Genomic DNA, 11,586 nt, shown 5'->3' with positions numbered 1-11,586 from the left:
ACTACTAGGGATGGGGAACATGGGTAATTGTTCCCCTTATATCCCTCAGGTGTAGCATAGCCTTTAAAAAATATCTAATATTCTGATCTCTAGCGCCTTAGATATATTGAATCTGTTTTTGAACTTCATGTAGTTAGAACAAAACATTAAATACTATTTTGTGCCTGACATATTTTACTCAACATTATTTCTGAGAGATTTATTCACATTGTGACATCTAGCAGTAGTTAATTTTTTTCATTGCTATATAGTGTTCAGTTGTGTGAATAGACCACGATTTATCCACTCTACTGTGGATAAACATTTGAAATGGTTCCACATTTTAGCTATTTTGAATAATGTTGCTTTGAGCATATTTACATGTCGGTTTAGAATATAGATGCTCATTTTTGGTTGATTAATAGAATTTTACTGCATTCATTGTTTTTTGTATTGAGGTAACATTGGTTTACAATATCATGTATATTTTACGAGTACTGATTCACATCTCCTCAAAAGTGTGTTATCACACCATGCGTGCCACCAAAGTACCAATAACCCTCCACTATAGTACATTGAAACCTCCCCCTGACTCCTGATAGAACAATAAAAGAATCCTGAATAAATGATTCCAGATCACTCTATTAACTTCGTTTCCATAATAGGAAAGTTTTATTATGAAAGTTTTCATAATAGGAAATTTATAGCAGGACCCTCTGTTTAAACTTCATGCTTTTTAGCATATGCTTTTATCTTAAATATAACTGCATGGATGTCTTTTCATCAAGTAAAGTAACAACACTTTCCGATGTTGAAGATCTCAATAATTTAAGCAAATGATTGGATTCTTGAACAGAATTATTTGATCATTCAAAATTATGCATTGAGCACCGAACACTTGCCAGGCACTCTCTTAGATGCTGAGGATGCAATCCAGTAGGAATATAGATATAACTGTATATAGAATATAGATATAACTACATATAGATATAACTCTCCAAGCCAACCACCGAGTCCAGATTCCAAGCAGGCAAACATCAGTTAAGGGTCTCCACTTTAGAAAATATTGTTTTAAGGGCCTCCCTGGTGGCGCAGTGGTTGAGCGCTGGGCTGCGAAGCTGCCCGCAGCCTCTGCAGCGCCAGTTCGATCCCCGGCCACCGGGCAAGGGTTCCACATGGCTCGCAGACCTCTCCTGCCGCCTGCTGCTCCCCTCAGCAGTGTATCATCAGTCTGCCTGTTCTGTTCCCGCTCTGGCTCTGGTGAATTCTCTCACCCTCCTGCTCTTCTGACTGTACCCAGTGCTTGTATAAATAAATAAATAAAATCTTAAAAAAAAAAAAGAAAATAATTGTTTTAAGCAAGCTTGTTGTTTTCTAAGGAATCTAAATAGTATAATAAAACTCACTCCACTAAGATTTATAGTTCTTGGTTAAGATAAAGTCATTTCATCATCAACTGCAGTATATTCACATGTAGAAGATACTTGGATCCACGCAGGTGCTAAGTGACTGATTATACATCAGTGAGTGATTATACATCAGTGGAAGTCAAACAGAGGAGAGTTTTCTTTATATGTTTCAACATTCCTTTAGTTTTCTTCATGACTACTGGTTCTGCCTTAAGAATAATGGAGATGGGGCCTCCCTGGTGTGCAAGGGGTTAAGTGTCAGCACTATGAAGCTATAGGCAACCACTGCAGCACGAGTTCGATCCCCAGCCAGGAAGCTACCCACATGGTGCAGCAGACCTCTCCTGTCTCGCCCACTACTCCCTTCAGCAGTGTATTTCAGTCAGTCTGCCTGTTCTGTTCTCCACTCTGTCTCTGGTGAATCTTCTCACCCTCCTGCACCTCTGGTCTCTATCTCAGTTCTTGTATGCATAAATAAATAAATCTTTAAAAAAAAAAGAGTAATGGAGATGGTAATATTTATATTAACAGTAGTAGTATATAAGAGTTATAGTAATGGTTGTAGTTTATTCTGTTACAAGGGTAATCATAGTGCGTTTTGAAAAAACAAGAGTCAGAGACATGCATGAAGGGGTGAGCACAGGTAAGGAATCAGGGCGCCACCACTGGAGCCTTTGGCTTTGTTGGGGTTCAGTGGCCCATGTGGTTCAACAGGACTGTTTTTTTCTATGTGGTACAGCTGCCTCTTTCCTGTTGTGGCCTTGACATAAGGTTGTAGGGCTTTGTATCTAGTGGCCACTTGAGTTTTTATTGTGACAGGCCTCGGCTGAGGATGGTTTTGCAACTCAAGTGGCTGTTTGTCTCGATGAGTGTCTTAGGTCAGTTTCTGACTGATTGACTGATGAGTGACTTAGGTCAGAAACTGATGGAGGAGCTGAACTCTGGTTCAGCTTCAGAGTGTGTTTAATGCAGCTCACAGAGAGTTCTGGAACTAGAAAGGTTCTTTAGAAACTTTCGGAAACCAGGTAATGGATTCTATCTTTCTCCTTTCACATTTGATGTTTGCACTCCTCAAGGAAGGGGAGTCCTCTTGGGAAAGACAGCCTTCTCTCGCTGATGGCGGGTCCTCAAGGGCCGCATTTGTACACAGAGCAGTTGGTACTCCCCAAAGTTGTGGGAATGAACGTATTTCTCCTGAATGAGGCACATTGGTGACTGGACACAGCCTCTGCTAGAGCAAGAATGTGGTTTTATGGAGTAAAGTTTTAATTTCTGGATCCTAAAGAAATGCACAGTCCTCACAAAGAAAGACAGTATTGAAAACAGACTCACAAAGTCAAAGCAAATCTTAGGAAATGTGCATGAGATTCTGTGCGCACTCACCTTCACCAAGACTGCCTCAGCAGGAATGGCTGAAGCAAAGATTCTGTTAAAAAAATCAGAGAGCTCTCAGCTATGGATTATTTAAATCATTTAGTGCTGTTTTTTTGCCTTGACTTTCAGTCAGACTAAGTGTGCAGCCTTTGGGAGGTTTCCCCCATTTGGTTCCTCTCTATATTATTTTGAACTAGTTTCACGGCCAGGAGGCCTATAAAGGAAGTAACCTGTAGAGGAGGTAACCTTGAATTCATCTGGCTAACACATACTCAAGAGACACTGCCATTATACAGTTTCATTTTGCTTACACCAGCCCTGTTACAGCCTAGATTTCTAAGGCACAAATTCTAACTTCACACATGAAGAACAGTAAGTTTTATTAATAAAAGATAAAAAAGGAGGCCTTATCTTTCTAGTAATGGTAATTACCTACTTTGCACCAATTCTCTTGTCAAAGACAACTATAAAAAAAAAAAGAGACGCATAAAATAAAGTCTGCCTCAAGGCACTGAAGAGCCACCAAGGAGAGATGAGTTACTGGGTTAATATTCAGAAGGTAGAAACTCACGGAGATGAACACTGAATTTTGGGATGCTTTTCCCCAGGGCCTCTGCTGAGTCCATGAGAGGCAGCTAAAGGGATTGAGATGCTAAGCAATACTTTCCATAGACTCATAAATCTTAAAAAATATCATTGGGTTACGATCTTTAAGGGCTATGTCCTAGGAGTAAGCGTGAAGCAGACATGGAGTGACCTTTAAAAAGACTGTTATTCAGTTTCAAAAGACTTTAGTTCCTGAAATTAGAAGGTAATTTTGTATTGCCAATGCCCCTAATTGATTCTGGAGGACTATAACAGTATCCTAAGTCCCAAATTATTTCTGTTTTTAAATGTAAATGATTGACACTTAAAAACAAGGGAAAACCAAAAGACAATCAGAAACATAAACAGGTGAAATGAACAAAAAATTTTAAGAAAAGGACAACAGAGAACAGACCCAGACTTATCAGGGATCTAGATAAAACAATTTTTTATAGAAAAGCTTTAAAACAACTAGAATTGGGGCCTCCCTGGTGGCGCAAGCAGTTAAGACACAACATATGAAGCTGTCCGAGGCCTCTGCAGCATCGTTTCGATCCCAGCCAGGCAGGGGAGCTACCCACATGGGGCAGCAGACCTCTCCTGACTTGCCCACTGCTCCCCTCAACAGTGTACTTCAGTCAATCTGCCTGTTCTGTTCCCCACTGTCTCTGGTGAAACTTCTCACGGCCCCCACCCCACAACTCTGGCCTGTACCCCAGCTCTTTAATGCATAAATAAATAAATCTTTAAAAAAAACAACTAGAATTAGCATCCTCAAAGAAATAAAAATAAGATGGAGAATTTGGGCAGAGAGATGGAAGTTATAAGAAAGAACAAATGGAAATTCTATAACAAAATATAAAATGACAGCAGTTAAAAAAAACGATGGATGGATATTGAGGCAAATCAGGCCTCACTGAAGAGAGAACTAATCGACCGGAAGACAAATTAGAATATATCCAGAATGACACCAGTGAGAATGGCACATATTAAAAAAACTAGCAACAACAAATGTTGGCGAGGGTGTGGAGAAAAAGGAACTCTTCTGCACTGTTGGTGGGAGTGCAAACTGGTCCAACCACTGTGGAAAGCTGTATGGAGATTTCTGGACCTACTAAACATAGAGCTTCCATATGATCCAGCAATTCCACTCCTAGGTATTTACCCAAAGGACACAGAAACATCAATTCCAAAGAACACCTGCACCCCTATGTTTATAGCAGCACTGTTTACAATAGCTAAGCTTTGGAAACAACCCAAATGCCCAAAAATAGATGACTGGATCAAGAAGATGTGGTACATATATACCATGGAATATTACTCAGCATTCAAAAAAGATAAACACATGCAATTTGCAGCAACATGGATGGCGCTAGAAGGGATCATGCTCAGCGAAATAAGCCAAAAAGAAAAAGAAAAATACCGGATGGTCTCACTCATAGCAGGAATCTAGAAAACTTAAATAAGGGACCAGGAAAATGAATAACTATAAGAAAGTGAAAATCAAAATCAACAAAAAACTATGAACCAGAGACACTTTTAGGGGGGCGGGGGTGGGAGGGGAGGGATTGGGGTCAGAATGGGGGGGCTGCAATTGTATGGGGAATATAACAATAAAATTTATAAAAAAAAAAAAAAGAATATATCCAGAATGAATTGTGAAGGACAAAGACTGGAAAACACAGATAAGACAAAGTATGAAACTGAGGGAGTATCATGAAAGGTCTAACAAAGTGAAACCACAGAAAAGTAAGAACTGAAAGCCAGGAAGCAGAGAAAGGAAAATATGTAAATAAAAATGAATGGGAACACAGACAAGTCAAAGAATGGGGAAGGAGATTTAGAGAATATCATTTTTCATAAATAATATTTTTCAACCCAACCTTATTACAGTGGGGGAATCTGAAACCTGGGGTGACGATGGGTACTTGTAGTAAGTGATCCATCAGGAGTCCATCACAGCTCTCTAGGATGAGGCCCTTGCCACTGATGTGGATATGAGAGGGAGGAAGATATAGAATATTATAGAGACTGAGACCTGCTGGAAGTCAGAAAGGAGAGAGAAGAACTCGAAGAAGGGCTGATGGGTAGTGAAAGATCTAGTAAAAGACAGATGGGTCTTTTACTGTGGGAGACAGTGGGTTTTCTCAAATAGGGAAGTGGGCAGAGGGCAAAGATTCTGCTGGCAGAGTGGGGGATGATAGAGTGTGAGACTGAGCAGAGCTGTCTCTGGGGGGGAAACCACCCAGTAAAGTGTACATGGGGGACAGCCAGCTAAGAGCTCAAAGGTAAGCATGAACGCCAATGGGAAGATTGGGAGCTGGGGCAGGCTGGTGACAGAGAAAGGGTCCCAGATAACCCCTGGATGGCCAGGCCCCCCTACTCATCTAATTATAGGATACCCACTCATCACAGATTATTCTGTCGGGATCATGAGTCTAGAAGGCCAATATAACACCTCTTTTCTCCCTGTTGCATTTCATATACTTTTCAGACTCTTGGATAATACTCATACTTCACTAGGCAAATAGCCTGTCAACTTCCCTTCTCACAGGCCCCACCATTTCTTCCTCCACTTTTTTTGTTGTGGTTTGAGATAGGTGAGACTTTGTAAATAAAATTGACTTACTTTGGAGTTAGAATTATTTTTCATGAAATTCATTGAAATATTTTAAGCATGAGCTCGATATGACACATTTCAAGCTTTGACTCAGAGTGCTGAATAATAGAGAGAGGGAAGGGTTTGGGCTGCAATGTTCAGCTGAGGGATTGTGGCAGAAATCTACATCATATATGATGAAAGCAGAACTAAATGTCAGTGAGGTGAGAGAAGAGGCAGATTTTACAGATGACAGGGAGAAATGATGTGGTGGCCATGGGAGTAAAGGAGAGGTAAGTACTGAGGGAAGGAGGGGTTTAGCTTTCCATTTGGATGATTGGATGGGTGTTGCCGTATCATGGGATGCCTGCAACAAGGAGGACTTTCTCTAAATGTTTTTGTTTTTTTCTCACTCCTATTTTTTCCCGTGAAAACAGGGTGAATTAGCTCATTGGTGAGACCAGGAAAGAAATGGTCTACAATATGCCCGAATGCCATTTTTCCACCCTTTACTTCTGGAGCTAAGTTGCTCTCAGAAGTGTCACTTCTGGCCTCCTCCCTGATTAATTCTCACAGCAACATACTCTCAGGTGTGGAGGCTTTGGGGTTTTCCATCAGTTCCCTGACAGAGAGAGACGATTAGTCTACTCAGGCTGCCATAACAAAATGGGTGTGTTGGGCCACAGACATTGGTTTTCCTCACAGTCCTCAAGTTCTTGAGACTTGACATCAAGGACAAAGAAGGTAGGGGAACAAGGAGTGTATTTTTATCATATCACAAAATTTAACTTCAACATGGATTTAAAAAATATATCTATGTGTGTGTATACATATTATTTTTTAACAAAGTACTATTGTTTTACATCTTGTTAATTTTTTTTTGACAGTAGAGGATTTCTCCCCTCAGGTGTGGTCACTGTGGCTTTCCCACCACCAAAGCACCTATAGTCCATCACCATGTCCATTGTGCTCTTCCCTGTACCCTACTAACCTCTTGCCTTCCTCCTCCTTCCTTCCTGGATGTCTGAGATCTATGGTTGGCTTTCAAGGGTTGGCTTTAAAGCTTGCTTTTGTCTGACCCTTTGTTTGGTTTCTCTATATTCCACATATAAGTAAAACCATCTGTTATTCATCTTTCTCCTTCTACTTGTTTTGCTTAGCATAATCCGGTCAGGCTCCACCTATGTTGCAAATTGCATGAGTTTATCTTTTTTGATTGCTGAGTAGTATTCCATTATCAGCACTGATTTTTAATGTCTCCCCATGTAGGTATCATCTTGAAAGCTGTTTTTTCTGACCACTATGTTCTAGTACCATTGTACATTACACAAAATTTAGTGCCCCAGGTATAAAAACATGCTGGTTTTCCAGGACTTTAAATCATGACACCCCAATAGCTTGGTAGTCAAAAGTCCTTTCTAGAGAACATTATTCTTAACAGACTTTTATCTGAGATTCTATACACTGAAATAACTAGCATTCAAATTCTTGGTTTAAATGTACTTTGTTCTAAATCAAAATCGACAAGCAACTATAAACCAGAGACACACTATGGGGGGGGGCAGGGAGGAGAGGAGGGATTAGGGTCAAAATAAGGGGGGTGGGAATTGTATGGGGAATATAACCAAAATAAAAGTGCATAATACATTGTGCAAAAATGAAAAACAATGTAAGAATTATATAAAATAAAATAATTTTTAAAAAGAAAAAATATATACTTTTTTCTGTAGTTTAAAACTACAGAATAATAGAGTGAATACACTGTCTAGCTCTTATTTTCACATGACTACTAAGATACTGCTTACTAAGCATGTACTCAGGTGTAGAGGCAGAGTTAAGTGGAGAAACTAGAAGATTTGAAATCTGTTAAAACAAGCAGCCCTCAGGGAAACCACGTGGTTTCTGTTCTTCATTTGTGATATGAGATGCAAGTCCAGAGGTGAGGGAACCTTTCGATGTCACTTACAAAGTTTTCCACCGCAGTGAAAGGAGGAAAAGTCGACAAGATGGAGGCAGGCGATAAGAAACACATCCGGAATCTAGACCTAGACCAGAGAGAACAACCGTAAACCAGACTGGAGGGGTGGTGAGAGATGGAAGAGGAGGTGCAAGGATGAGCAATGTGGCAGACTGCGTGGCAGTCAGGGACTGGGGGGCAGGAAGGTCTGTTGACAGAAGAAGGAAGTCAGGCTAGAGATGTTGAGGGGTAGGTTTTGCTGAGAACGGAGAAGAAGAAACACCTGCAAATGACATGCTGTCTCTGCAACTTGTGTTTCTAGCTGTTCTTTCAGGAGGTGATTTTGTAGAAGGTAAGGACAACTGTGCAGGTGGGTGGATTTGGGTCGAAGGTGGCAGCTTTTCCCAAGGTGGGTCTAGATTGTGAGGACACAGGAGGGCTTGTAACCTGAGATAACTGTCTCCAGGGCCAGTTAATGCTTCTGAAAGTGGGGAGAGGGCCTGGGACATCAGGAAAAGGTCACTGTTAAGCTAGTCTAGTTTCTCTCCCTGGTATCTTGGTCACCTTCTATCTTCTCTCCTTTCTGCTTGCCTCTTTTTTTTTTTTTTTTTAAGTATTGCAAGTATATATTTATTAAGGAGAAGAAGTGGGGTGCAGGCCAGAGGTGAGGGGGTGAGAGAATTCAACAGAGACAGAGTGGGGAACAGAGCAGGTGGATTCACTGAAGTACACTGAGGGGAGCAGCGGGAGAGACAGGAGAGGTCTGTTGCGCCATGTGGGTCACTTCCCTGGCTGGGGATCGGGTGCAGTGATGATGGTACTGAGACTTAACCCCTAGGCTTCTGGGGAGGCCCTCTGCTTCCTCTTCTTATCACTAAACTATCTGACCTTCTAGCCGTAGCACTCCAGGAACATGCCTTGTTCCATGTCATCCAGATCTCATCCTTTGTCAACCAGTCCTGGGCACAAAATCAGGGCTCAGGTTGGCTGAATGAGTTGCAGACTCATGGCTGGGAGAGCAAAACAGGCAGGATCATTTACCTGTACACTTGGTCTAAGGGCCACTTCAGCGACGAGGAGATGATGACCCTGGAACAGCTATTCCATTTCTACTTGTCTGGATTAACTCGGGATATTCAAGAGTATGCGAGGCAATTGCAGCTCATGTGTAAGTTCAGTCCACTGAGGCAAATCCTTCTGAAGTTCTTCTGTTCTGGGAAATGTTCTCCTATCTTTCTGGACCATTTTCCATTATTCCTAGCCTACCATCACAATCTCCACGCATAAACTTCTTGTGGCTTATTCCAGATGTTGACTCCTAAGCATTTCCTAGATTTTGGACTCCCTTGTTTTCTCTTGGACTTTTAATGCTTCCCCAGTGTTTTCCTTTCCATGGGTCACAAAATTGTCCCACTTTGGACTTGACTCCCTTAAAAGAGGATTTCTTCCACCACTCAACTTCTTCAGCAGTCTTTGTTCATAGTCTGACAACCATTATGACCCATTTCATGCACTCTGGAAAGCTGTACTCCCACTTTATTCACACGGATTCCCCTCCACCCCATATTCATTTCCCCCGACTCCTCAAATCAACTCCTAATTCTTAGTATGTGTCTTTTATGCCCTCTTTCACATGCCACTAATTCTTTTTTCACCTTGTTCTTGACCAAAAACATCTGGCTCATTGGCATACCCATATTAAGCCCTTTTCTTGTTCTACTGTTTTTATAAGGCCCTAGGTTCTCACATTGTTCCTACCATTTTTTTCATTAATCTTTCTTCTTCCTCTCCCCAGATCCTTTTGTAATACAGGTGACAGCTGGCTGTGAGTTGGATTCTAGGGACACCACCAAAGATTTCTTCTGGGTAGCTTATCAAGGATCAGATTTCCTGAGTTTGCAAAACATGTCATGGGTCCCTGCTCCAGAAGGTGGGAGTAGGGCTGAGAGAGTATGCAGTGTAATCAATCACTATGATGGATTCAAGGAAACAGTGGACAAGCTCGTCAGAGACATCTGCCCTCGCTTTGCTTTGGGTCTCCTTGATGCAGCGAAGCTGTATCTCCAGAGACAAGGTCAGTTCAGCAACTTCCACTAAGATCAATCTCTTCAAGTCTTGTCCCTTCCCACCATCCTCTTCCAAGTTAGGATAAGCAAGAGTTCAAGAGGGAGGGGGGGTGCTGGATAAGAGGTTCCCAGAGGAGGGTAATGTATGCATATTAACATGGCTTTTGTGTTCCTTAGCTGTGTGTTAGAACCCTCATGTAAATACATCTTCTCCCCTTTGCAGTGAGGCCAGCGGCCTGGCTGTCCAGTAGCCCCATCCTTGGGTCTACCCAACAGTTGCTGATTTGTCATGTCTCTGGCTTCTACCCAAAACCTATTTGGGTGATGTGGATGCGGGGAGATCAGGAGTTGCCAGGCACTCAGCGAGATGTCCTGCCCAATGCTGATGGGACGTGGTATCTTCGGGTGATCCTGAATGTGGATGCTGAGGAGGCAGTAGGCCTTTCTTGCCAAGTGAGGCACAGCAGTCTAGGAGGCCAGAAGATCATCCTCTATTGGGGTAAATAAGACTGGATCTGTAAGTGTGAACAGGCAAGTCTTGAACATAGAGGACAGAGAAGAGTAAAGTTTCATGATGTCAGAAACAGACGAGAGAGGGGCCTCCCTGCTGGTGCAAGGGGTTAAGCACCGCACTATGAAGCAATCTGCAGCCTCTGCAGCATGAGTTCGATCCCCAGCTGGCCAGGGAGCAACCCACATGGCGCAACAGACTTCTCTTGTCTCACCTGCTGCTCCCCTCAGCAGTGTATTTCAGTAGATCTGCCTGTTCTCCTCCCCACTCTGTCTCTAGTGAATCCTCTCACCCCCCTGTTCCTCTGGCTTGTACCTAGCTCTTATATGCATAAATAAATAAAACAAATCTTTAGAAAAAAATAAATAGATGAGAGGGATGTCAGGAAGGAATGAATACAGATTATTTCTGGAATGTAGGAATGGAACGTGAGGGCCACTCAAGTATAAGGGACTTGGGGGTGGTGTGGAACTCTACACTGAGTGGAGATGGGAATAGAGTGGATTATTGATAGGACTCACACCCAGTGCATATATTAATGTAGGGAAATCATTGGATGGAGTCATGTTAGCTGTGAGTTTAAAATGACATCTGTGTGTCTCTTTCCAATTTTTACAGGACATCACCCTTCCATGAACTTGACTCTGTTGATACTGATCATACCTTTAATGCTTCCAGTAGTCCTTGCATTATGGCTTAAGAAGCGCTGGTGAGTTCTTTGTATTTCTTCTTCTTTTCTCAGTTTCTTACTTCATATTCTATTTTTACCTCTCTTTGCTTTTATCTCCTGACTGCTTCCCTTATCCTCCAACTTATCCAGAGTTTCTCCCAATCTCTTTTCTCTCACAGCTCATATCAAGGTATCACATGAGAGTCCCACCGTGCCTCTTCCTAGTAGTGAGAACCCAGTAGCCCAGGAGCCCAGGACTACGGTGATGCTGTCTTTTTTACTCTCCATGTATCATCATCTGTTAATATAAACTTGTTTCTGTGACTCTGTACATAACGCCTTTCTTGTAATCTCCATTCATTCAATAGTACTCAACCTTCAAAGCCCGTTCCTGACATCACAAGCTTCTGAAGTTTTCCTGATCTGTGGGTGGGAA

At 42.0% G+C, this 11,586-nt stretch overlaps 1 protein-coding gene across 1 annotated transcript; it reads left to right on the top strand.

The window, feature by feature from the left end:
• Nucleotides 1-8,142: 8,142 nt before the first annotated feature.
• LOC311181683 (T-cell surface glycoprotein CD1c-like) lies at nucleotides 8,143-10,476 on the top strand (the record flags this gene model as incomplete). Its single annotated transcript, XM_084250125.1, has 4 exons — nucleotides 8,143-8,152; nucleotides 8,799-9,071; nucleotides 9,699-9,977; nucleotides 10,193-10,476. 4 exons carry the CDS (start codon nucleotides 8,143-8,145, stop codon nucleotides 10,474-10,476), a joined length of 846 nt encoding a protein of 281 aa, XP_084106251.1.
• Nucleotides 10,477-11,586: the final 1,110 nt, after the last annotated feature.

Source organism: Talpa europaea, assembly GCF_964194135.1.
Source record: "Talpa europaea genome assembly, chromosome: 12".
Taxonomy (NCBI): Eukaryota; Metazoa; Chordata; class Mammalia; order Eulipotyphla; family Talpidae; genus Talpa; species Talpa europaea.
Note: the sequence above shows the minus strand (reverse complement) of the source record. Positions and strands in the feature narration are given on the sequence as shown.